Source organism: Kogia breviceps, chromosome 20 (genome assembly GCF_026419965.1).
Source record: "Kogia breviceps isolate mKogBre1 chromosome 20, mKogBre1 haplotype 1, whole genome shotgun sequence".
NCBI lineage: Eukaryota > Metazoa > Chordata > Mammalia > Artiodactyla > Physeteridae > Kogia > Kogia breviceps.
This window is the reverse complement of record NC_081329.1, coordinates 27,854,680-27,882,241: the sequence shown is the minus strand read 5'-3', so window position 1 is coordinate 27,882,241 and position 27,562 is coordinate 27,854,680. Positions and strand designations below refer to the sequence as shown.

General features: G+C 41.8%; 2 protein-coding genes across 4 annotated transcripts in view; one reads left to right on the top strand and one right to left on the bottom strand.

The window, feature by feature from the left end:
- ADAM9 (ADAM metallopeptidase domain 9) overlaps positions 1 to 20,371 on the bottom strand; it is a 93,702-nt gene extending 73,331 nt beyond the window's left edge. The window contains exons 1-5 of one of the 2 annotated variants that reach the window (XM_067022783.1): positions 20,016 to 20,319; positions 18,045 to 18,102; positions 11,257 to 11,305; positions 10,637 to 10,734; positions 8,035 to 8,093 (exon numbers count right to left, since the gene is read on the bottom strand). In XM_067022783.1, coding sequence (XP_066878884.1) covers positions 8,035 to 8,093; positions 10,637 to 10,734; positions 11,257 to 11,305; positions 18,045 to 18,101 — 263 coding nt within the window. In that variant the 5' untranslated portion in view covers position 18,102; positions 20,016 to 20,319. Of the gene's footprint in view, positions 1 to 8,034; positions 8,094 to 10,636; positions 10,735 to 11,256; positions 11,306 to 18,044; positions 18,103 to 20,015 lie in introns of both variants that reach the window. The other variant, XM_059049218.2, reaches the window with a different exon arrangement.
- A 144-nt stretch (positions 20,372 to 20,515) lies between these two features.
- Positions 20,516 to 27,234, top strand: TM2D2 (TM2 domain containing 2). Of its 2 annotated transcripts, XM_067022785.1 has the most exons (5): positions 20,570 to 20,917; positions 21,788 to 21,875; positions 23,564 to 23,679; positions 24,867 to 25,107; positions 25,251 to 27,234. In XM_067022785.1, the coding sequence occupies exons 1-4, from the start codon at positions 20,691 to 20,693 to the stop codon at positions 25,078 to 25,080; spliced, it is 645 nt and encodes a 214-aa protein (XP_066878886.1). In that variant the 5' UTR covers positions 20,570 to 20,690; the 3' UTR covers positions 25,081 to 25,107; positions 25,251 to 27,234. The 2 variants fall into 2 exon arrangements, with proteins under 2 accessions (XP_058905233.1, XP_066878886.1); XM_059049250.2 differs by having other exon boundaries at positions 20,516 to 20,917; positions 24,867 to 27,234.
- Positions 27,235 to 27,562: the final 328 nt, after the last annotated feature.

The window sequence follows — 27,562 nt, the reverse complement described above, 5'->3', positions numbered from 1 at the left end:
AATGGAGGAGGTGGCGGTCTGAAGTGGGACATATCAAAGGATCCAAGGGAACTGGGGGGAAGATAGATGGTGCTAAGAGGAGGACGAAGGAGTGGATGCAACAGGCAGGGAGCAGTATTAGAGCAGTCAGTCTGGGGAGATCTCAAGTTTCCAAAAGACGCCAACAAAGTTCCAAACTATCCTCAGCAAAACATGCCAACAGGAACAGAAGCAGACAGAGCTGGCATAGCACGGAGTCAGCAGGATGTGAGAAGAGGTGGTTTAGCTGGCTGAGAAGTTCCAATGAGAGAAGCCAGATCCAAAAGGGAGAACAGGAAGACTTCACACAGAGTCGGGAAGAAAGGGGTTCCAGCCCAGGACATCAGGGAATAATCCCCATTCAGAACACGGAGCCAGGAAGACCTTCCAGCCCAGGAGGTACCTGTCGAAAGAAGCCTGGGACTCTAACCCAACTTCAGAGGGTATACTCAAAACTGTAAAAAAATCAAGTCAGCTTCGACGGATGTTTGTCTGGAGCAATGGTTCAGGAGTCAGTCACCAATGGATCCCCGATCAGTCAGTCAGGACTGAAGACAAGGGCTTCAAGGTGCATACTTAGGGTCCGGAGTGAGAGTTCGGGGGATCCAGTGATGAATCTGATCCTATACGAGTCATGGCACCATGACTGTCAAAGAAAAAGAATATTCAGTGACACGTGTTAAAGATGAGGCTGACCTTATTCTGGACCACTGCAGTGGGATTTTACAGGGAGGGACAGAGATCAGGCTCAACTCCAAGCACAGCATGGGCAGGTGGGAAGTTGTACCCAATGAGCAGGGTAGGGGTCAGTGGATGGAAATTTGCTAAGATGAAACACCGCAGTGAAGGAAGCTCTGGCTAAACCAACTAACGGATTCTTACTGAAGACAGGCCACGGTGATCAGACATCATCCGAGGGGATGGTGGAAGAGGAGGAATTTGATCAGATATTGAGGGTGGGGGGTTCTTGCTAAATTCACTTAGCAGGGTTCTTGCTAAAACTGGATTTTCCAAGGAAGTGGAGACATGGACCCAGGAGAAAGTTCAGTAGCCTGACCAAAGTCTGGTCAAGCAAAGGACCTGTGTCATTTGCAGCAGCAACAAAGCAGCAGTATACTTATCTCCAAGGCTTACAGACAAGTCAGGGATGCAGGGTGTCAGCTAGGGGTTTACGATGTAACCCTTAATGATCTTAACTCCAGGCTCAGACTGTCTAGACTGTTTAAGAGATGGAGAGATCGACGGTTTACGTGCTGTTTAATCAGTTACACAGCCTGACTTTAGCCACGTGACCAATATAGCATAAAACGCCGCCTCGGTAAACGTGTGAAAAGGGCTACCCTGAAAAGATGATGCTTCCGTCATATCTCAGTGATTTGTAATCTGAAGACAAAGCACATCTGTGCAACTGAGAAAGGACCCTGGGGGGCTCGGTCTGGAAGTGTTCAAATCCCTTGATGATCTCCTCTGCTTTCTTTGTCCTGATGTCCTGTACCCTTTACCTTTATGAAAGTCTCCTTGAGTGAGCTTCCGAGTAGCCCGTGGAGTTCTGAGTCCTTTCCATTATCCAACCCTGTTCAGTCACCGCCCTGTCTCACCCCTCTCTCCCCGACACATACAAACTCTTTGCTCCCTCTGGTGGTGAATTTTAAAAGAATAAACTGAAGATGGTACTTGGCGTGGCTCTGCCCTTCCTCTTCCTTGGAAGTCGCCGCCTGCCAGCGGAAACACAGATTTCGCCACGCTCCTCCAGGAGCAGGCCTGCCACCGTGCAGGCTGACGTGAGTGTCTGAATCTGCCTAATCCGGGATTCAGGCCTGGCAGGCCCGTCAGGCTCTCATTCTATGGTAAATCCTCTAACCCAGCCCTTATCGATAATAAAAGTGGTATTCTGACCTCCTATCTAACTCACTCTTTTACTTTATGTTTAAAGTTGTTGAGCACAGGCAGAGAAAAGGTGTGCTATCTTCTGCCCCACAACCCCCAGTCCCTGCCGAATAACCCAGCAGAAGTAATTATGTCCATCCCTTTGCATGGAGGTTTCATATCTTTCAGCAAGGGATTCATGACCAAAAAAGGTTAAGACTGCCATTGTAGAGGCCCTGGGAGGAAAAAAATAAGCACTCACTCCAACAGAGTCCCCCCTTCACTGATAGCCATAATAATAGTCTACTTACCTTAACTCTTTTTCGCTAGTGATCATTAGCTTTGATGACTGCCTTTCAAAGACATTCAAAGACCTGGCCCCTCTTAACAAATGCCTGGAAAAGTACATTTGCCCACTAATTCAAGAAGCATAGGGGGGACCTTCAAGATGATGGAGGAGTAAAAGGTGGAGATCACCTTCCTCCTCACAAATACATCAGAAATAACGTCTACATGTGGAACAACTCCTACAGAACACGTACTGAACGCTGGCAGAAGACCCTTCCTAAAAGGTGAGAAACTCCCCACGTACCTGGGAAGGGCAAAAGAAAAAAAAAAAAAAAAACAGAGACAAAAGAATAGGGACGGGACCTGCACCTCTGCGAGGGAGCTGTGAAGGAGGAAAAGTTTCCACACACTAGGAAGCATCTTCACTGGTGGAGATGAAGCTTCAGAACCATGGAGGAGAGCGCAGCAACAGGGGTGCAGAGGGCAAAGCGGAGAGATACACGCACAGAGGATCGGTGCGGACCAGCACTCACCAGCCCGAGACGCTTGTCTGCTTGCCTGCAAGGGCAGGTGGGGGCTGGGAGCTGAGGCTCGGGCTTCAGAGGTCAGATCCCAGGGAGAGGACTGGGGTTGGCTGTGTGAACACAGCCTGAAGAGGGCTAGTGCGCCACAGCTAGCCGGGAGGGAGTCCGGGAAAAGGTCTGGACCTGCCTAAGAGCAAGAGACCATTGTTTCAGGGTGCGCAAGGAGAGGGGATTCAGAGCAGTGCCTAAACAAGCTCCAGAGACGGGCGCAAGCCGCGGCTATCAGCTTGGACCCCAGAGCTGGGCATGAAATGCCAACGCTGCTGCTGAAGCCACCAAGAAGCCTGTGTGCAAGTACAGGTCACTATCCACACCCCCCGCAAGGAGCCTGTGCAGCCCGCCACTGCCAGGGTCCCGTGATCCAGGGACAGCTTCCCTAGGAGAACACACGGCGTGCCCCAGGCTGTTGCAACGTCACGTCGGCCTCTGCCACCGCAGGCTCGCCCCGCATTCCAATTATAACTACCATACCCCTCCCACCCCGTGGCCTGAATGAGCAAGAGCCCCCTAAACAGCCACTGCTTTAACCCCCTCCTGTCTGGGTGGGAACAGATGCCTGGGGGCCACCTACACACAGAGGCGGGGCCAAAACCAAAGCTGAACCCATGAGCTGTGTGAACAAAGAAGAGAAAGGGGGCTTCCCTGGTGGCGCAGTGGTTGAGAGTCCGCCTGCCGATGCAGGGGACGCGGGTTCGTGCCCCGGTCCGGGAGGATCCCACGTGGCGCGGAGCGGCTGGGCCCGTGAGCCGTGGCCGCTGAGCCTGCGCGTCCGGAGCCTGCGCTCCGCAACGGAAGAGGCCGCAACAGTGAGAGGCCCGCGTACCACACACACACACACAAAAAAAAAAAGCAGAGAAAGGGAAGTTTCTTTATGCAGCCTCAGGAACAGCAGATTAAATCCCCACAATCAACTTGATACACCCTGCATCTGTGGAATACCTGAATAGAAAACAATCATCCCAGAACCGTGGCGGCAGACTTTGGGAGCAACAGTAGACCTGGGGTTTGCTGTCTGCGACTGATTTGTTTCCGATTTTTATGTTTATCTTAGCTTAGTGTTTAGCACTTGTTATCATTGGTTAATCTGTTTATTTGTTTGGTTGCTCTTTTCTTTCTTTTTTAAACTATTATTTTTATAACAATTTTTAAAAATGATTACAATTTATTTTTATTTTTTTCTTCCTTTTCTTCCGAGCCGTGTGGCTGACAGGGTCTTTGTGATCCAGCCTGATGTCAAGCCTGAGCCTCTGGGTGGGAGAGCCAAATTCAGGACACTGGACCACAAGAGAGCTCCCGGCCCCACATAATATCAAACAGCGAGAGCTCTCCCAGGGATCTCCATCTCAGTGCTATGACCCAGCTCCACCCAACAGCCAGTAAACTCCAGTGCTGGACGTCCCATGCCAAACAACTAGCAAGACAGGAACACGACCCCACCCATTAGCAGAGAGGCTGCCTAAACTCCTACTAAGTTCACAGACACCCCAAAACACACCACCAGACAAGGTGCTGCCCACCAGAAAGACAAGATCCAGCCCAACCCACCAGAACACAGGCACCAGTCCCCTCCACCAGGAAGCCTACACAACCTCACCCACTGGGGGCAGGAAACAAAAGCAACAGGAACTACGATCCTGGAGCCTGAAAAAAGGAGACCCCAAACACAGTAAGATAAACAACATGAGAAGACAGAGAAATGAGCAGCAGATGGAGGAGCAAGGAAAAACCCAACCAGACCAAACAAATGAAGAGGAAATAGGCAGTCTACCTGAAAAAGAATTCAGAGTAATGATAGGAAAGAGGATCTGAAATCTTGGAAATAGAATGGAGAAAATACAAGAAACATTTAACAAGGACCTAGAAGAACTAAAGAGCAAACAAACAATTATGAGCAACACAATATGAAATTTAAAATTCTCTACAAGGAATCAATAGCAGAATAACTGAGGCAGAAGAACGGATAAGTGACCTGGAAGATAATATAGTGGAAATAGCTGCCACAGAGCAGAATAAAGAAAAAAGAATGAAAAGAATTGAGGAAAGTCTCAGAGACCTCTGAGACGACATTAAAGGCACCAACATTTGAATTATAGGGGTCCCAGAAGAAAAAGAGAAAAAGAAAGGGTCTGAGAAAATATTTGAAGAGATTATAGTTGAAAACTTCCCTAACATGGGAAAGGAAATAGGCAATCAAGTCCAGTAAGTGCAGAGAGTCCCATACAGGATAAATCCAAGGAGAAAAATGCCAAGACACATATTAATCACACTAACAAAAATCAAATACAAAGAAAAAATATTAAAAGCAGCAAGGGAAAAGCAACAAATAACATACAAGAGAATCCCCATAAGGTTAACAGCTGATCTTTAGCAGAAATGCTGCAAGCCAGAAGGGAGGGGCAGGGCATACTTAAAGTGATGAAAGGGAAGAACCTACAACCAAGATTACTCTACCCAGCAAGGATCTCATTCAGATTCAACGGACAAATTAAAACCTTTACAGACAAGCAAAAGCTAAGAGTATTCAGCACCACCAAAGCAACTTTACAACAAACGCTAAAGGAACTTCTCTAGGCAGGAAACACAAGAGAAGGAAAAGACCTATCAAAACAAACCCAAATCAATTAAGAAAATGATAATAGGAACATACATATTGATAATTACTTTAAATGTAAATGGATTAAATGCTCCAACCAAAAGATATACACTGGCTTAATGGATATTAAAAACAAGACCCATACATATACTCTCTACAAGAGACCCACTTCAGACCTAGGGACACATACAGACTGAAAGTGAGGGGATGGAAAAAGATATTCCAGGCAAATGGAAATCAAAAGAAAGCTGGAGTAGCAATTCTCATATCAGACAAAATAGACTTTAAAATAAAGACTATTACAAGAGACAAAGAAGGCACTACATAATGATCAAGGGATCAATCCAAGAAGAAGATATAACAATTGTCAATATTTATGCACCCAGTATAGAAATATAGATCAATGGAACAGGAAAGAAAGCCCAGAGATAAACCCATGCACATATGGTCACCTTATTTTTGATAAAGGAGGTAAGAATATACAATAGAGAGAAGACAGCCTCTTCAGTTAAGTTGTGCTGGGAAAAATGGACAGCTACATGTAAAAGAATGAAATTAGAACACTCCCTAACACCATACACAAAAATAAACTCAAAATGGATTAAAGACCTAAATGTAAGTGCAGACACTATAAAACTCTTAGAGGAAAACATAGGCAGAACAGTCTATAACATAAATCACAGCAAGATCCTTTTTGACCCACCTTCTACAGAAATGGAAATAAAAACAAAAATAAACAAATGGGACCTAATGAAACTTAAAAGCTTTTGCACAGCAAAGGAAACCATAAACAAGACCAAAAGACAACCCTCAGAATGGGAGAAAATATTTGCAAATGAAGCAACTGACAAAGGATTAATCTCCAAAATTTACAAGCAGCTCATGCAGCTCAATCAAAAAAACAAACAACCCAATCTAAAATTGGGCAGAAGACCTAAATAGACATTTCTCCAAAGAAGATATACAGATTGCCAACAAACACATGAAAGGATGCTCAACATCACTAATCACTAGAGAAATGCAAATCAAAACTACAATGAGGTATCCCCTCACACGGGTCAGAATGGCCATCATCCAAAAATCTACAAACAATAAATTCTGGAGAGGGTGTGGAGAAAAGGAAACCCTCTTGCACTGTTGGTGGGAATGTAAATTGATAGAGCCACTATGGAGAACATCATGGAAGTTCCTTAAAAAAAACTAAAAGTAGAACTACCATTCGACCCAGCAATCTCACTACTGGGCATATACCCTGAGAAAACCATAATTCAAAAAGAGTCATGTAGCACAATGTTCATTGCAGCTCTATTTACAATAGCCAGAACATGGAAGCAACCTAAGTGTCCATTGACAGATGAATGGATAAAGATGTGGCACATATATACAATGGACTATTACTCAGCCATAAAAAGAAACAAAACTGAGTTATTTGTAGTGAGGCGGATGGACCTAGAGTCTGTCATACAGAGTGAAGCCAGGAAGCGAAAAACAAATACCGTATGCTAATACGTATATACATGGAATCTAAAAAAAAACAAAAAATGGTTCTGATGAACCTAGGGGCAGGACAGGAATAAAGACACAGACGTAGAGAATGGACTTGAGGACACGGGGTGTGGGAAGGGTAAGCTGGGACGAACTGTGAGAGTGGCATGGACTTCTATATACTACCAAATGTAAAACAGATAGCTAGTGGAGAGCAGCTGCATAGCACAGGGAGTTCAGCTCAGTGCTTTGTGACCACCTAGAGGGGTGGGATAGGGATGGTGGGAGGGACACGCAAGAGGGAGGGGATATGGGGATATATGTATACGTATAGCTGATTCACTTTGTTATGCAACATTGTAACACAACATTGTAAAGCAATTATACTCCAACAAAGATGTTAAAAAAAAAAGAAAAGAAAAGAAAAAAAAAGCATAGGAATGCAGACCAGACTTCACACATGAGGTGGGATCAGGTGAAAACATGACAAAATGAGGAGAAGAGATTTAAAAGGGGGGTGAGAGACCACTGCTATGGACTGAATGTTTTGTCCCCCTCCCAAAATCCTTATGTTGAAGCCCTAACCCCCCAGAGTGGCTGTATTTGGAGATGTGGCCACTAAGGAAGTTATGGTTAAATGAGGTCATAAGGGGGACCCCTGAGCCAACAGGATTAGCGTGCTCACAAGAAGAGAAGCCAAAGAGCTCGCTCATCCATCTACCCCCCTTCCTGTGCACACAGGCCAAGGAGACGTCATGTGAGCACTGGCCAGAAGGTGGCCATCTGCAACCCAAGAAGAGAGCCCTCACCAGACACTAACCCTGCTGGCACCTTGATCTTGGACTTCCAGTCCTGTGTGAAAATACATGTCTGCTGTTTACATCTGTAGTACTTTGCTGTGGCAGCTCTAGCAGACTGATAAAAGTACTAAAGACGTCTTTACCCCGTGCTCAGCTGTTTATTGGGCCAATCATGATTTTAAAGTTTTCTTAAATACAACTTTCTCTTTCTTTAATTTGGATTTAGTTTCCTTTGCTCTAATGTCAATGGAAATGCAAAATAGTATGGCTTTTTCCATACTTCTACGCTTATTATTCTCACCTTTTTATCAATCTACTAAGCAATATCTAACTAGAAAAGATACCCATATAGCACTGAAAAGAAAATTACTGAAAAGCCAAAGTAAATTAAATTTCTTACTTATTCCTTTCCAAGTGAATAATATGCTCTTTTCCTTCAGCTTGAATGACATAAGATACCTAAATGCACAAAGGAGAAAAGAACAATAAAACACTATCTTCTAAATAACTTTTCAACAACAGAAATTCCATCCTGAATGAAAATAACTTGGTACTGACTACAACTATTTTATGAAAGAACCTTAAATATACTCGTAAATAATAAAAATATACTCTGATCATCCCTGCCTTCCTTTAATAAACTACTGTGGAAAACGACCTGCATGTTTATCTAAACTCTTCTTAAATTCATTTATAATTGAGCTATAACTTAAGGGATTATTTTTACTAAGTCCATCCCTGTATTACCTATAGTATAAAGTAGTTCTTCCTTTCGTTTTTAATGAAATGAACCTCTTAGTTTCAAAAGATATTCCCTCGTTCTGGTTAGACGAAATTAATAGCATTTTATGATTTTATATCTTCACATGGCTCAACACATTTCATCGCTTCTAAACAGACTTTCCCCCCCTCACGTGAACATCTTTGAAATCCGGATACATCGTACAGAGGCAGAGCAGTCTAACTGGTAGCACTCTGTTCCTTTCTTAATTATTGGTACATTAAATAACAGTGTGATGAGGCAACTTATACTGACACATCCTGAGCTTGTGGGATCCTCTTCTCTACCTCAAACGCTAAAATAACTTGCCCAGTGCCTCACTGTTTCATTAGCAAGAAGCACTTAATGTGATCTCTAGAACCAGGGGATTCAACTTTGCCATAATTCTAATTAAAAAAGACAGTCATGGAGGGACTCAACAAATAATAATAGTATCAGGAGTGTCCTCTTATTCTCCCTACTGTTTCTGGACTCTAAGTGAACATTTTGCCACGAAACAGCAAGGTCTCCTTTCCTAGGGCACTTCAACATCTGACTTCTAAGGCCGAGACCGAAATCCAGGTCCTGGGGTTCTGCTTCCACATCCTGCGTGGGGACCTCAGGACTCTGCCATCTACCTCCTTCTCCACTGAGGAATCAAAAGCTCCTTCCAACGCCACAGTTTTGGCGTGTGCCTTTCTATCCTTTCTGCTCTTGGACTAACATAGGATGTAAAAACATCACTGTCATCTCCTCTGAGAAGAATTCTGAGAATCGTTTTGTGATGTTCCGTTCTTCCCCCAAACAGCTGCCTGCGTTGTTCATTCCCTTCCTTCTAGTCTTTGCTCTGCTCCAGGGTTACCTTCTTAGTAAGGTCTTCCTGGGCTGTCCTATTAAAAAACACAAACCCTCCTACCCCCTCACCCACACCCCCAATTCCAACATTCCCAGCCCCCTCCCTGCTTTAATTTTCCCCATAGCACTTCTTACCATCTTAAGTAATCTCTATCATTAATCTATATTGCTTATTTGCCTCCTCCTCTCCTCCCACGAGAATGGAAGCTCCACAGGGGCATGGAGTTTGTTTTGTTCACTGCCATATCCCCAGTGCTTAAACAGTGCTTCCACGTCTTCCCCAAATATTTATCAGGGTGCATGCAGGACATTTACTACAATCCCAAGTATCTATGTGTGCAGTGTTGATAAAGGTCATCAGAGACACAATAAAGTGGAAAACATCGTCCCTGTGCTGCTAAGTGAAGAAAAGGGGGAAAATAACAATGAAAACACAAATTAATTCTACTCTAAAGGCAAAACGAAAATCAAAGAGTAGAATGTCCAGTTCAAAACAAAACAAGGAAAAATTATAAACTGTTCCACTGGAAGGAGATCTTAGAGTCATTTATTCCTTACTTATAAAGAATTAAATGAAGACGAATGATCTACCCAATTCGTGGTAGCACCCAGAGGGAGGGCTAAAGCTAAAAGCTAACTCCAGTGTTCTCTTCACTATGCCTAGACACTAAACAATGGACAAGCTGCCTTATCGTTAGAAATATATTGGCAATTCAGAGGTAATAAGCTAAACTCTCTATCCTTCATCACCTGTTACTGTTAAACTATAATAAAGTTCAATTATACTTCTATAAAGTTGAAGGGTTTGCAAAGTCAGTTGATATCCAAATATATTATTTCTGAGCTTTACAGTAAGAGAAAAATAGTATAAAAATTAATTTTTGTGCATTGGTTACCCTGTTAGCATATTATGTTTCTTCTGATATGGAGATAAAACTCACTTTTGTGCAAACATTCCCAGATATGAAATACATGCATATAACACAATACTATTCTCCAGTGTCAGTAAAGATACAGCATGTAGTACTCTACCTATCACACACTGAGAGAGAGGTGAATTCTTATTCTTATTACAAGACCACTGTAACCATCACCAGTCAGGTAAGAGTCAGAAATCTATGTAACCAGCATCCTACCCTGGTCATAGAATTTTACTTAACTGACTATTTCATCCTCTTATGTTTCAAGTTGATTATTTTGTCTTAAAAAAAAAAAAAAAAGCTACTAAGGATCAGTATATCACTTTACTAGAATAATGTCCAATGGACACCAGTGCCGTAATCACTGGCTGACATCACTCACTGAACCAATCACTCCTGAAAATAACACCCTTGTCTTAAAAAAAGTGAAATTTAAATACATATATATTTCTCAAGAGATAACTTACCTGCTCTGAGTAGGGCCTAGGGGCTTCTCTTCTTTCTCTAGTTAATCTCCAAGGAGTTATTATTTCATAAGAAGAGAGATGGGAGGTCTGTTGAAAGCCTACAGAAAAGGGAATAACAAACATTATATAACAACTGAACCTGAAAAACTACATGTCCTAAAATACAATGGAAATCAAAAGCTGAATGTTCAACTCATAGAAAAATCATCTGATGTTCCCACACTAAAATATAAATAGTTTTTTACAAAGTTTTACAGGAAAATAGCAATATACTAGATAAGTATGAAGGGGAAGAAATGTATTTCTTAAAAAAGGATGTCAGACTTTATCCAAACAGTATATACACAGCAATCATTTTCAAACATTTTTTAGCTATAAAGCCTAATCCCTTGTCTTAAAAGAAATCTTAAGGCATAAACACAAGGAAGAAACTGCTCCGGTGGGGAAATGGAGGGAAGGCATCTAGAACCTGGCACCATTCACTCCTGTCTCTTTTCCCACCCTCACCCAACATGAATGACATACCGAGATGGTACAGGGATACTTAGGAAACGGTCAAGGACAATAAGAGGGAAAAGTTACTTTTAATGCCTGATGGATTAACTCTAATAAATACATACCTAACAATGTAGCAATTATCTCCAATGAAATTACTGCCACTAATCTGTCCTAAAAAGTTGGATAGATAAAATGTATTAAAAATGAAGTACTCAGAACCATCATGCAAGACCTCCTCCCAATTTCAATCTTGTATAGCTCACCACACAGTGGAGTCACGTCTGAGTGGGGCCTGGGTTCTAAACTCATCACTTGAGAGGGGAGAGGGATAAACCAGGAGTGTGGGATTCACAGATACACACCACTCTATGTAAAACAGATAAACAACAGGGACCTACTGAAAAGAACCTGAAAAAGAATGAATATATGTATATGTATAACTGAATCACTTTGCTGTACACCTGAAACTAACACAACATTGTAGATCAACTATAATCCAATAAAATTTAAAAAAAAAAACAACCAAGGACCTACCGTGTAGCACAGGGAACTATATTCAATATCTTATAATAATCTATAATGGAAAATAATCTGAAAAATATATATACATATATAAAAAACTGAATCACTTTGCTGTACACTTGAAACCAATACAATATTGTAAATCAACTATACTTCAATGAAAAAAATAAGTAAATCTACCTAAAAAAATTAAAATGAAAATAAATAAGTAAATAAAACAATGAGCAGAAAGCCATTTTGGTTCATTGCATTGAAGCAGTCAAGCAGGATTTATGTATAAATACAAAGTTTTATTGTTAGGTTTCCATTTTGTATTTTTGAAATTATCAAAGGTATTAAATAATCATATATTATTTTAAAAATAAGATAACTAGAAAAAAAGTAAAGTCATCACTTAAGCAAAATTTGGGTATAATTAAAATGGCCCATTCAAATCCCTTCGGAAGGCACACCCCATGTTGGCATCTGGTACAGTCTCTCAATACATCCAACGCATCTCTTCTTCCTCCAGCTTAACTGCCAATGATGGCATGTCAGTTTGTTCAGAGAACTTGACGAAGTAGATGGTCACCATCTAAGGACCACAGATGAGAAACCTCTATCTCTATATATCTCCATATACCAAAACCACATTTGTTATGAGGAGGCTTGAGAATGGCAAACACAAACAGAAACACTGAGGAAAGAACAGATTCACAGCTTCTACGCAGTGGGGATCAATTCAGGAAATAAATTCATTAAGTAGAATTTTTTGAACAAATAAATGCCATGAAAAGGAGGAAGATGGGACCATTATAAATTAAAAGAGCCATATAACCAAATGCAATATCTGGACCTATCTGGATCCTAATTAAAATAAATCAACAGAAAAAAAAAAAATCTGAGCCAACCAGGGAAATTTTAACACTGCATAGATATGTGATGATCTTGAGGAATTAGTATTAATTTTTTAAAGTGTAATAAGCATATTGTGGGTAATGTTTTCTTTAAAAGTCCTTATGTCATAGGGATTCATTCTGAATATTCAAGGGCAACATGATATGACATCCAGGATTCGCATCAAAATAATCCAGTGTGCGTTTGAGGGATGAGATACAAATGAAACTATATTAAAACTGGGTAATGGGTACAGAGGAGTTCATTGCTCTTCTCTCTACTGTTGTGTATGTTTCAAATTTTCGATAGTAAAATAATTATTTTTTAAGTAGTTATCTACAGGGAGTGGGAAGAGAGGAGAGACTTTTCACTTTATAAGCTCTGTATTATTTACAGTGTCTGTGAAATGTTACAATTACAACATATATCATATATATGAGACTATAAGACATGTCATAAACAAACATGTAAATATCATAAGTAAATGTACCAAACTTGTTTAAAGCAGCTACCACAATGGAATAGAACCAGAGAGTAATGAGATAAGGACTCAGACTTTATTTCCTGTACTCATGCATGTCCGTATTGTTTGAATTTGTTTTTATAATTAGTATTTTGAAACCCCAAATTACCACTGAAATTAAAAGGGGGAAATAGGAGTGTTTCTTCAATTAAAAAAGAAAAGCACAAACAATTTAAAGTACTGATTAGCTACTATCTCAACACCTCCTGTCTTCCCATCAGCCTCACTAACCTCGCATCCAGACTATGATACCTTCTCTCTCCCGCTCTCTCCTCTCCTTTGGATCCAAACCCTTATGTTCATTCACTCCTTAATTGCCTTATGCCTCTCAGATTTCTCAAATGCAGATTAAAATGAAGCATCTTCACCTAACCTTCCACAAGCTAACACTGTACATAAAAATGTCTATAACCTTGTCTAGTTTGGAATTTTTAAAGATACTATGTAAACAGGAAAATATAAATTAAATCTCTTTCAGTACAACATGTCATACTAACACTCTGCAAACTCTTTACCTGTCAACCCCTTAAATCTTAATAATTAGGCATAACATACCATCTAAATGGGGCTTCATGTGATTACATAAAAATACCAGAAACAGACTCCAATACTCACAAAAGCAACCAGGGGCTGGCTGATCTAAGGCATACTTACGACATACTACGATAAAATATCCTTCAGATATTTGGAGTTGCCAAATGGCAGCCCTGTCAAAAGAAATTCATGGCCTTGATAGAAGCAGGCTTTAAATCACTAAGTAGAAATATCCTTCATCCTAAATTAACTAAGGTACGGGACTATTTCCTCACCCAGAATAAACCTTTCAAGGACCTTCAGTTTTCTCAAATTCCTAAAAACACAAATTTCAGTATTATCCTTAATATTTTTCTTTTAGATCATGGTAATTTGTTCAACTACTAAGACAGTCACTCTAGAAGTAATGGCAGGGACAGATGGCAGGAATAAATGCTTTCAGTGAGTTACAGAGAAGAAGCTCTGGGTGATAAAAAAAAGTCAATCATCCTGTGCATTTACATGCAACTTCCTATGATTCTATAATTATTTCAAAATAAAAGATTTCTTAAGTAAATCCTTACAGGCAGGGATAAAAATGTTAATAGGCTCAGGCAACTGTTATACTAGAAGCTAAACAATATGCAACTAAACCGAAATCTTTTCATCACAACTCAGAAGCAAACATCACAGAGAAAAAGAAATGCCTCAGAAAAGACAACTACAAATGAGCAGGCACATATTTAAAGAGCTCTCATTTTGAAACATGTTAAGTGAATTTATAAGGTCACATAGCTAGTTTCAGGCCAGGACTGAAGCTATGGATCTTTTACCAAGATTGTCAGAGAAGAATGAAAGTCCAATAAAGGAATATAAGACACATTCTAGCCTTTCTTCCATTTTAATGCACAATGCTTGTTTTGAAAAAAAAATAAAAACGAATCATTTACTTTTTAAAGGCTTTCAAAATTATACCACCCCAAAATAACTTCTATTTACATATAAGAGCTGTTATTCTGATACTGACTTCTTGGTTTTAAAATCCAAGGATCTACGTTCTGAATGCCATAGGAGTTCCAAAACATCATAAGAAATGCACATATTTTGGTTACCTCATTGAAAAACAATATACACTGGTTGTATGAAACCCCTTCTTCCTGTATTTTTTCAACATTCCTTCATCCTTAGTCCTGGTTTATTTTTATTCTTTTTCCCTTTCATACCTTGCATAGATTTTCCCCGAATTCATTTTATTTTTTGGTTTTAATTCCAAACAGTGGCACTTTCTCATGGGAATCTAAAGATCAAGTTTCCCATGTCACTATAAAGAACGTGCATCAACATTATTTGTACTATAAAGCTTCAGCCTCAGCACTATTGACATTTGAGGCCAGAAAATTCTTTGCTGTGGGTGTTTTTCTGTGCAACGTAGAATAGTTAGGTGCATCCCTAACCTCTACCCACCACTGGCCAGAAGTACCACCAGTGTGACAACTAAAAGTATCTTCCAGGGCTTCCCTGGTGGCGCAGTGGTTGAGAGTCCGCCTGCCGATGCAGGGGACACGGGTTCGTGCCCCGGTCCGGGAAGATCCCACATGCCGCGGAGCTGCTGGGCCCGTGAGCCATGGCCGCTGAGCCTGCGCATCCGGAGCCTGTGCTCCGCAACGGGAGAGGCCACAACAGTGAGAGGCCCCCGTACCGGAAAAAAAAAAAAAAAAAAAAAGCCAAGCTGGAGTGGATCTGAGACTTGTCTTCCACTCCGTTGCTAGGCGCCCTGCAACATACCCTTACTTTGCTGCAAACACCCGCTGTCAGAGTTTGGCTTTCTGTACCCTGGACACAGAAGCCCTTCCTCAGTTACAACTGTAAACGGATATAAGTTAAAAGAATTCTACCTAATTGCAAAGCAAACAAATGTAAACCCTCAGCCAAGGGCTTTTCTCCTTTCCTTCCCACCTATTGTGTAAACAAAGAGCCACCCTTAAGTACTTTCACTATAGGAAATAAACCTGGGTTTCACATACAAGGTGAAGAAGATAATTCTGTTGTCTGAGTTATTTCTTAAAGAGAAATTGCAGTTAGATCCATAAATTGCTGTTATTTTGAGCCATATATTTCCATTCCATTCACAAGGTCAGTGCCAAGTAAACATATATTATATATTAATAGCTATCTTCAAACATTATTATAATTTCCACTGTTATGTCCTACATTCTGACATTTTTTGCGTTATAATTTTTTTTTACATTTACTCATTTTTACATTTAAAAAGAAACAGGGCTTTTGCTATTGTTTGTTTGTAAGTGGCCCTTTGGGAAAAACACTCACCATTTATAAGATTTAATGCCCGAAAGAATCTAAATTCCTCTACCAAGGAATTTAAGTTTCTTGAAACAAAGGACAGTACCTTACTCATCCCCTATTTCCTGCACCGGTACTGTAGATACTCAACAAATGTATTGAATAAATGACCTCTTTTGATCTTTACAGCTATACATACATAGATCTCATTGCAAATTATCATGTACAACCTAAAATAAGCTTTATTTTTTATGATTAGCATCTTTCATATCAATTTTCCACAAATCCTCACGGCCCACACATTTGGCATGTTAATGCAATGCCACATTTCACTGTATTACTCTGCCATTGACTGCTTACCCTCCCCTTTGAAGCAGCCAATGTGTCAGGCTCTCCCAGTCTCCACTTGTATGAGAGTTCTTAGGGGCTACTAAAGGAAGGGGTAGGGGGAACCTTCCAAAAATGAGTTAAGCCATAAAAAAACTCATTAAAAGGAAAATGTGGGTCTTCCCTGGTGGCGCAGTGGTTGAGAGCCCGCCTGCCGATGCAGGGGACACGGGTTCGTGCCCTGGTCCGGGAAGATCCCACGTGCCGCGGAGCGGCTGGGCCCGTGAGCCATGGCCGCTGCGCCTGCGCGTCCGGAGCCTGTGCTCCGCAACGGGGAGAAGCCACGAGAGTGAGAGGCCCGCGTACCGCAAAAAAAAAAAAAAAAAAAAAAAAGGAAAATGTGTCAAAGGGAAAGAAGCATTTCCCATGTATGAGAGTGGGTTTTGTCCTACAGTATGACAAATGTTTGGTGGTGACATCACTTTTACTTATTATAAGCTGAAATACTCTAATTCTTACATTAAAATCAACATAAACCGATATGAAAACAACTGCATATTTAAAAACTGACCAAAGTATTTATAAGTGAACTTCTCAGGTTCCCTAACTCATTCTTAAAGGGTGTGATTCAAGCAGTACCTGACACATGATCACTTTGGGGAAAATGATTTGACTGAAATAACACTTTCACAAAATGAAAAATAAACTACAATAATATATGAACAAGACTATACAATTCAAAGTGCAATTCAACTTTAATTGGGTCCATGTTGGCCCCATTCAAAGGCAGGGTGGCTGGGAGGTTAGTTACTGAGATACCTAGAGGACCAGATTTACTTATGTGGCAGTCCCATAGTTCTGACACAAAGGTGTCATAACTCCAAGACTGCTATATACTAGGCATCAAAGAAAAAAAAAAAGAAATATCATGAGGCTATCTATGTCATATATTTGAGCTTGTGGCTATTCCAAGAAAATGCTTCCGGTTACTTAAAGCTTGCATCTTTGGGAGGATTCTACGATAAACTAGGATTAAAAAAAAAAAAAAAAAAAAAATATATATATATATATATATATATATATACACACATACACACACACACATATAAAGTCAACTTTGGTAAGGTAAAAATTATTTATTTATTTATTTATTTAAATTTGGCCTCGCCACTCAGCTTACAGGATCTTAGTTCCCCCACCAGGGATCGAACCTGCACCCCTGGCAGTGAAAGCACGGAGTCCTAACCACTGGACCGCCAAGGAATTCCCAGTAAGGTAAAATTTAAAGTGTGTTTGGAAAACTGTCTTGGAACCCACCACCTTGTTCTGTGCATATTTTAATTATAAATGTTTTATTTTTTTTACATAAAAGTGAAACTCAAATTATCTTTATAGTTAAAAGACTACATTCTCCTATTTAGCACAAACATACCAAATCCAAATAATTCACAGGCACCTAAAAACAAAATTAGTACAGACCTAAGTTCTTACCATGTAGTTCGTCTTACAGTGATTCACCATGAGTAAGCCTTAAATCTCATTTCTTCTAGAATTCTAGTCTTGAAAAAAAAAAATTCTAGGTGTGCACATCATAATCACTATCTTAAAAGAAGAAATCAGATGAGGTTTCATATCTGCCTGATTCCCTTTGTTATCGTTCACAATGATACAAAGTTACCTTTGTCAGCCCCAGTTTAAAAAAATATATAAAGTTTACTGTAGTGTCAGCTTTTGAGAATTTATACTGCATTTCCTCATCGACACAATGTTATAAATGGTAAAAAAAAAAAAAAATCCTACAAAACCTATTTAACTCCTAATGTAACTGGATGTGTACGTGGTACTTACTGAGTACGCAAATTCCTCTTTCATTAGCAGAAAAGGTTTCAGTGCTGCTTTAAACATCCTGTATTGCAAAAATTCGGTCAGCTGATTTTGGAAGAACATTCCCGTAGGGAAACATGAGTTGACTCACTGCACATTAGTACAAAAGCCTCTTAACTGCTCTCTCCCCGCCTCCAGTCCCTCCCTCCTATATTCTGTCCTCCACTGTGTAGCCAGTTATATTAATCGCAAATCTAGTTATGTCACATCCCTACTTAAAAACCATCCTGCCCAAAGAACTTCCTCCAGGGTAAAGTCCAAACCCCACAGCACATCACAAGAAGACTCTCCCCAGCTGGTACCAACCTACCTTGGTTTTTTCCGTGCCTCCCTTTCATGTAGACTGCCTGGTGACATTCTCATCATTCCCTAACTAGTCGTGTCCTCATACCTCTCCATACTCTTGCAAAAACCCTTCTGCTTAGAAAGAATTCCTATTCCTTTCCTTGAACATTCACCTATATAGATCACTTCAAATATCACTTTCTCGATAAAACCTTCCCCTATATCCCTCAGATAGACTCAGCACATTTGGTCACCTTCTGCCCCTCCACAAACATTGAGCTTGGTGTTTATAGGCGTTTGATAAACACTGACTAAATTTTGAAAGCATACACATGCTTCAGTGAGGGGCTGGCCATAAACTGTTAAAGCTGCTGTTAAAAAACATAAGGATATTCCATCCATCTATATGCGGGTATGCAATAAACAGACAGAATCATGGATTACTAAAACTCCAGATGTTTAACCTACTTCCCCTAAAATGTTGGTAAATGTTAACCATATAGAATACCACAGCAAAAACAGTCTCAACCGTAAAAGATTTGGTAGCTTCCCATTCAATAAAGTTTCAGTATTTAGAGCTTCAAAATTCCTGCAATGGGGCAAATTTACCTAATTGAAAAAGAATAAACCAAACATAAGAAAAAATTTAAATTTAGTCCTGCACTGAACACTTCACCTTTGAACAACTCTCAAGATAAAGATTAGGTAGAAATCCCCATTCTCCATCATACTCTATGGCTGATAAAGAAAACACAACCGTGCAAACAATAATTTAACACGAGCCAAAATAAAGAAAGAAGGTATTTCCAGAAAGAAGCTATTGTGTTGGCGATTTGTTTCCACTATGTCTGGGTATCTCCAATACAAATACCTTGTTAGTTTCACAAGTCAAAATCGATTTCACATAAATGATCTAATTCTCACTGTAATTCTGTGAGTTACGCAGAGCGGGGATTACTTGTCCGTATATGAGATATTACCAACCCAATAAAAAAGAAGATAAAAGACCGTTTGGCTATAGAAATGTAGCACTTCGTTTCCAAAAAAGTATTCTTCCTACAACAACAAAATGGCCCAAGAAAAAAATAAGAACCCCCCCCCCCATTCCATCGCTAAATTTAGCTCTGTGTACCTGGTGGTGACTCCGCTAATAAAATGAACATCAAAATTTCAAATCATGATAACCTGGAGCAAAAGTTCCATCTCCCGGTCTTCTTCCCAGTGACATTGACTGTACAAGCAAGAGCAAGCTCCATTTCTCAAAGCACTTCTCAAAACCTCCGCGCGCATCCAGCCTCCAAGGCTCTCAGCCGAGTCCCCGAGGTCAGGGTCGGAACCAGAGTCGCCCCGAAGGGTCTGGGGGCCCCAGCCTTGCGCGAGATGGGGGTGGGGCGCGCCGCAAAAGGCTCTGCCCAGCATGAGACCGAGGACGAGGAACCAGACCCGAGAACAGTGCCGAGAAGAATTTGGGGCGCCAGACCCCGAGCCTCGGGTCCGAGCACTGTCCACACACAGCTGAGCGGCTCCGCCTCCGACTCCGGGTTCAGTCCCCAGGCCAGGCCCCTCCACTCCCGGGCACCACGGGGTAACTCCGAGCATCCCAGCCCTAGGAAACACGAATCCCAAAGGGTCCTGGGGGCGGACACCCACCTGACCGAGCCCCACCAAGGGCTGGGCTCACCAAGCCGAACAAGAGCAGCCACAGGAAGCAGAGGGTCCCAGCGGGCGAGCCCGCGCCCGATCCCATCTCGGCCGAGTCCGCAGGTTCCCCTCAACACTCGGTCGCCCCTGCCTCCGCCCGCTCCACCATTTCCCAGCCCTGCCGGGGCCCCAGAGCTGGCAGCGATGCGCGCGCTCGGCACTGACGCAAGTCGGCTCTGGTCCGAGCTCGCTCCCGACGCGGCGCAGGCTACACTGACGTAGAGAGCGATCGGTCCCCGGCGGGAGAACGGACTTTCTATCGGGCCCCTAAGACCCTCACTAGTCTGCCCCGCCCATCACTATCCGCCCCGCCTCCTCCCTCCAAGGCCCGCCTACTTCGGGGGTCGAGGGAGCCCATTGGAGGAAGCAATCGAGGCAAAAGAAGGCGGAGCGTGAGACCCAGAAGCGGAATTGACAGGCACAAGTGAAGCGCAGCCCCGCCTCCTGCGCAGCCTCTTTTTATTAGCTGTCGGAGTCGGGCGGAGCGTCGAGCTGCTCTCCCATTGGTTGTATGGCGGCGAGGAGCGGGGCTACGCGGAGAGGCCTGACCAGGCAGGGCTTGGGTCGGCGGTGCCGGCCGGGGTTTGAGGGTGATCCCGGGTCTCCGCCACTGGGCCCGGGAAGATGGTGCTGGGTGGTTGCCCAGTGAGTTACTTACTTCTCTGCGGCCAGGCGGCTTTGCTGATGGGGAATCTCCTGCTGCTGCACTGTGTCTCTAGGAGCCACTCGCACAACACTACCGCCGAGCCCGAGCCCACATCCGCTGACGCCGCCCACCCGGAGGGCTCCATCGGCTCCGCGAGCTGGGAATATGGCGACCCCCACTCTCCAGTCATCCTTTGCTCTTACCTGTAAGCTACGCAGTCGTCGAGGCGGGTGTAGATGGAGTTGGGGCCTGGGACATATGGGTGTTATGCAGGGGAGAGCAAGGGAGGGAGGCAGGCTGCTTTTTTCCCCCAGACTCTCTCTACCTGAGGACCTGATAGTCAACACGCGGGAATATCGTGACAGGTTTCTCACTCGTCTCACTCATGCAGGGGAAAACCCTGTGTGTCGGTGGCAGATCCTTTAAGATCCCCAAAGAGGAGAACTAGGGAGGAGTGACATCATATAGCCTCCGGAAGAAGTGTACGGGTTGTGCCTTCTCTGTCCTCCCTTTAACCTAAGGAGAAACCATCGTAGGTGCTGCTACTGAGTGGGGCACAATTGGAGTAAGTTATTTGTACCTACAAGGCACTTCCTTACAAAAAAAAAATATATATGTGTATATATATATATATATATATATATATATATATATATATATATATATCCTTACTGTTGCAGAACCAAGTCAAAATTTTTAACCTCTCTTTTAAGTCAAATAAGAAAAGGCGTTTGGGAAATGTAAAGAGGGCTGGGTATCCTTTGGCTTCAATTTTGCCCTCATACCTTGTGGCTGTTTGCCTAGGGAAGAGATGAAGCTATGGCAGAGGTAGCATCCGTGTAGAAATAGGACCAGAAACACGTCCCTGGCACAACCAAAGGGTCATTTGGATGGCTGTTTGACTGGCTGCGCTTCAGCCTGACAGCACTTCTTGTCTTGGGGAAGAGTCAGAATGAAATTAACCCCCAGAAAACGTAAAGAAATTTCTCTTGCCTGTTTTGATTATGTACATGTAAACAGCCATTTGCAAAACCTTATTGACGATGACAATGATGCTCTTACTGGTGACTTACAGACCCGATGAATTTATAGAATGTGAAGACCCAGTGGATCATGTTGGAAATGCAACGGCATCCCAGGAACTTGGTTATGGTTGTCTAAAGGTGGGTTTTTGTTTTGTTTTATGAGCAAACTCTTCCATAGAGAAACAGTACTGGCTAAATGCTGTTACAGAAAAGTATAAGGGGCATGAAGTTACCTTTTTGTAAAATTCATTGCAATGACTGTTATTGGAAATTTTCAGCATGGCTAGGGTCAGTGGCTGAACAAGACATTTAGTTTCCTCAGCAAGAAGCAGTCTCTGTGCCAAAACTACCCAGGTGCAAAGACCAACCTGTCTTTGGTTCCTTTGGCCATTGAGATTGACAGATTTGGAACTCAAATTATCACCCCTGACAGTCCTTCAAGGTATGTACTTTCCCGAAGGAGCAAAAGAAAGGTTTAGGCAATTTCTAAAACTGATGATGGACTGAGCAGTATCTCTGTTACACATGCATTTGGGGCAAAGATCCTCTTGCCAGTGACCTTTCTTTTCACCACACAAGCAATTTCCACTGTGTCCTTAGGAAATAGGTAGGGTCTATCAGTATATGTCTTTGTAGGAGGTTATAGCATTCAGGAGAAGCCTTTGATAACAGTGGCCTCCTGGAATGGAAAGAAGCCATTCAGTTCCATTAATAATATCCCTAAAGCTGGATGCATGCTTCCTAGTCAGTCTCCCCAAAACCAGTGAAGTTCACATACTTCCTCCCCACTGTGGACTCACCATTATGTTATATTATGCTACATAATGCAAGTCAGGACAGAGTCAGCTATAAGAGAATTATGGAAAATATTCTTTGTGCTAAATCAGACACAGAGGAATAAACCTGAAAGTAATAAGGCCAAAACGTCCATTCTTACTGCAGTCATGTGTAAAGAAATATTTTCAATACAATGAGATTTGGTTCTATGGGTAATTATTGATAAAAGTTTGAGTGAGTATTGTATAGAGATCACTTACTTTTACCCATTTTCATTAAACACTGAGTTGATCCTGTCAGGGTTCTCGGACTGTCACTTCCCCCAGAAATCCTGGAGGACTGTCAACATTCAGGCACCCGTGTCCTGGGGGAGAACCCACTCCTTCCCTCTGAGGAATGTTCCAGCAAAAACAGTAGTGAAGCACTTAATAAGGTGCCAGTGGAGAATGTACAGGTGTGCTTTCTCTGCAAGCATTCAGTTACACAAAGGGTCAGAGGTCCTGTTCTAAAAGTTTTTGCTGGAATTTAAACTTATACTATAGATGTATTACAGACATCTGAAAATCACAGCTTCGTGAGTGAAGTAAAGTCCCGAGTCAGTTGATATTCTGAGTTCTTTCCTAATGATGTTCATTTATAATACGTATAAAACAGACCTCAACTACACATTGACTTTTCAATACCCATTCCCAAATGTTCAGTAATGTGCTCTTTTTTCCTGTAAATACAGGATAAAGCACTGTGTCTATTCTAAATGGCATTTGATGAAACTGATTATAAACTTTTTAATTATATTATTAAAGAAGGCAGTCATAAGGAAAGAAAAAAAAAAAGAGGAGTGTATTTAAAACAATGTACATTTAGGATGGACTGATGTAAAAATCACTTGAAGCATGTCACTGCATTCCTTGCTCTTTAGCATAGCTTTACCTCACCTTCGTTAGAATAATTATTGTCCTGAGTCAGCTTGTACTAATATAAAGATATATTTTGTGTTACTTGCTCTGGTGAGCTTGGTTGGTTGTTTTGTTTTGGTCGTCCTTCCCCAGTTCGGTGGCCAGGCCTACAGTGATGTGGAACACACCTCAGTACAGTGCCGCGCCCTGGACGGAATCGAATGTGCCAGTCCTAGGACCTTCCTACGAGAGAATAAACCCTGTATAAAGTAAGTGTTACTCTGAACGGAGTAGTTGTTACTTGGATGGAGGTAGAGCTGTTTTGTCATTTCTTGATGTGCCTTTTTCTTTTACTGTTAAGTGTTAAAGGGCAACGTGATTACTCCTGGGCATCCTCCATGGACACCAACAACGTAGTCATAACAGAGGGGACACTGGGCAGGAGACCAGAGGCTGTAAATTCTAAATGTCTCTTTCACCAACCAGCTAAGGACCTTTGGCCACCCAGAGTCTCTATCCTCTCGTCTGGAAAATGAAGGAGTTGGACCAGATGTTGTAGCTCCAAAAGTCCTAGGATAGGCATAAATCCTTTGCAAACAGCCTTAGAATTTCAGCAATAAAGATTTTATTCGAAAAGTATGGACCCTTCTCCCTGAAAATCAGGTATTACCTTAAAGAATTAGGGTTATCTCTGGAAACTCCATGTGAAGGCACAGAATTTACGTAACCATCTGCTAGTGGAGAGCCTGTGACGGGGTTCCGTGATGCTGTTAGAGCATCTGCAATTGATTCGCATCACAGTGCATCAGACAGAAGACCTTACAAAGAAGTCCCGCTTTTAGGTGCCGCAAAACAGCAGAAAAGGAATGTGGAGATCAGCGTTCATTTAAGGGAAGGTTTAACACCTCGTTAGAGAACTACGTTCAGAACTGCAGCCTCCCTCAGGAAAGGAGCCTGTGTAGGAGGGATGGGGGTCCAGACTCCACGCCCACCAGCATACCTATCGTGCAAATGTGCTTGATAGTTTCTTGTCCAGTCCAGCTCTGTGTTGGTTCCTCTAGGTCCTCCATACCTTAGCAAGTACTCTTTTGAGACTCTAGACAAACTAGAGATTTTCCTTTTTCGGGGCGGGAGAGGGGGCTTCCCTGGTGGCGCAGTGGTTGGGAGTCCGCCTGCCGATGCAGGGGACGCGGGTTCGTGCCCCGGTCCGGGAAGATCCCACGTGCCGCGGAGCGGCTGGGCCCGTGAGCCGTGGCCGCTGAGCCGGTGCGTCCGGAGCCTGTGCTCCGCAACGGGAGAGGCCACGACGGTGAGAGGCCCGCATACCACACACACCCAAAAAAAAAGAGGTCACAGGGACTGCCTCACCATCTTTTCACTTACGTGAAATTCACTAATCGTTAAGTGTTTTCATTTTCATGTGGTAAACATCTTCCTCTTAATTCCCTTTGTGTAGGTATACCGGACACTACTTCATAACCACTTTGCTCTACTCCTTCTTCCTGGGATGTTTTGGAGTAGATCGTTTCTGTCTGGGACATACTGGCACAGCAGTAGGGAAGCTCTTGACACTTGGAGGACTTGGGATTTGGTGGTTTGTTGACCTTATTTTGCTTATTACTGGAGGGCTGATGCCAAGTGACGGCAGCAATTGGTGCACTGTTTACTAAAAAGAGCTGCTACCGTGGCCCAGAGAGGTAAGTCTCCTGAATTCATCCCAAAAGCTCAGAACTCTTGCTTATTATCAGACCTGACCATTGCCTTCCTCTTTGGAGGGAATGGCTTTGGTTAGGAAGGTTTCTTTGGACTGTGGATTTTCAACCCAAACTTTACCTTGCAGACTAGAAATGACAAGCAAACAGTATTGTGGGTATCAAGTTTGCACCTTTCCTCATATACAAAAAATATAAAGGACAGTGATTAACTTATAAGCTGCAGGAGGGTTTCCATACTCTTTATTTCTGTACGTTGCTGTATAATCAATCCTTTGGAGCAAGTGGACCCAACAGGATAAGCGAAGTGAATATTTTTAGCCTTGTGCCTTTTGTGACCCTGAGTCCTCATGCGGTGGAGATCGGAAGCTGAACCAATGAAAATCTTCAGAAGTAGAAATGGCGCTGGATTTTAATACACACTGAAATTCTGACTTTCAGAATTTAAATTGCAGAATAAATGTTGCCAACCTGGAACGCTCGTTTGGGTGTTTTCAGTAGGTAGAGTGAAACTCAAAATTATATTTGTTGTGCTTAAAGCTAAGCATTTGAACTAAGCCTGATAATAAACCCTATTGTTTCATCATTATTATGCCTGAGAGGGAATATATCCAGTACAGTAATTTCCTCATTCCAGTTATGTTTTGGATAGCTGAACATGGCTGAGTTCCCCTATCCTCTTGGCAGACTTTTCCTATCAAAAAAGTAGTATTTACCAGTTTAGAGAGCCCATGTTGTAGACTAGTTAAAAAAAAAAAAAAGATTTCATACAAGTAACTGTAAATCTGTTCTTCATGATTAGGTAAGACGCTATGAGGGGCCTCAGGCCCCTGGAAAGAAAAGCAGACTCTTCCTTAAAGGATATACTACTGAGTGCTGGGTAGAGTTAGGATGTGATCTGGGAGGCAAAGAGAAACTGAACACATTCTGTCAAAATAAGCATGGTACCAAAATCTCTCAGTGTGGGCTATAGCAGCAATCAATCATAGGGAAAGAGACAGCCAAGGTTTCGAGTTCCCAAATCACTGGGAATAAAAGAAAATGTTCTGAAGTATAAGTGGTTTTTAAAACTTAGTTCCCATCCCTTGCAATCTGAGTTGAAAAGAATATAAGGTAAAAATGGGGTTTGTAAGGTAAATCAAACTAAGAGCCTGCTATTTGGGCAAGTTATAAATTCTAGAAACAATCAAGGTAGAACTGCTCAAAGTTTAGTCTCATAATAATTGACGTAAAGACCAAGAATCCCAGTTAAAATAACTCTGAATATGCTCTATCATTATGAAGTTTTCCTAAGAGTTTCAGCTTTATTATCTCTGATTAATATGACCACTGTCCTTACGGTATTAAATGGTGGTAATTATGTAAAAGTTAAAACAGATTATTCTGTTTTGTCCTGAAAGTTCTGTACCATGTTGACCTTAACCTTCTTTATAACAGTAATAATTGATAGATTCTTATTTATAATCTCTACACTCTAAGGCAGTATATTTTAAATTGTTGTGGGTCATGAAGAAACTGGACCTTCTCCCCAGAAAAATGCACAGTAACATCAAATTTTGCATAGAACTTAAGAGGGTTCAAGGATGCCCCCTTTTAAAAAGAAAAAAAAAAAAAGTCTAAGAAAAATCTGGAAAATAAACTAAAATTGAAATCTTACCCCAAATAAGATACTACTTTCAAACCACAAATCCTGCTTCATCTCACCAAAAAAAAAAAAAAAAAAAAAAATCTCCTTAAGGATATTCACAAGCCCCATCAAAAGCTATTTTCCTCTAAAAATAAAAAATAAACTGTGGCAGCTTTCAGACTCAAAATCATTCATCATTAATGTTTCCAGGAGGAAGAGCTTGGGTAAAGAGGTAAAATTCTGGAAGTTATTAAATTTGCTATTTTATCGAAGAAGCCCCTCTCACAGAAAAGGTGACGGGGATCAAAGCTGCTTCCACCGCTAGGTGACAGCCTGAGAATCTTTACATTGCTCTGTGACGATCCACAGCTGTCAGTTTCAATGTGGCTTCTAGGTGATGCCCATCCTCTGTATTCACAAACCCTGGCCAAATGTGATACAACCTGAAAAACTATTTGAATAAAGGAGTATTTTGAAAAATGTGATTTCCTTTATACTCTGGATTCAGTTTGTTTCTTAATATTTGGTAGATAGATCTATTTGTTCGTGTATGTTTGTGTTATATCCAGTTTGTGGCTATAGAGAAGTTTTTAAATACTGAAGTGTCCTTTTTGTCAAGGTTAAACTAGAAGCTCTGCCAGTTTTCAGTTGTTTCCTGTCTTTAAATAAAATTTTATCAGCTCCCCAGACTTCCTGGCACCGTGTCCTTCTTCCACTTGCCTTAGGAATGCTTCTTAGCAGCAGTTATAACACCCCCAACCTAATGGTTCCAGAGTGTGTGTATATGTGTTTTAAAGCATTCATTTTCCTTTA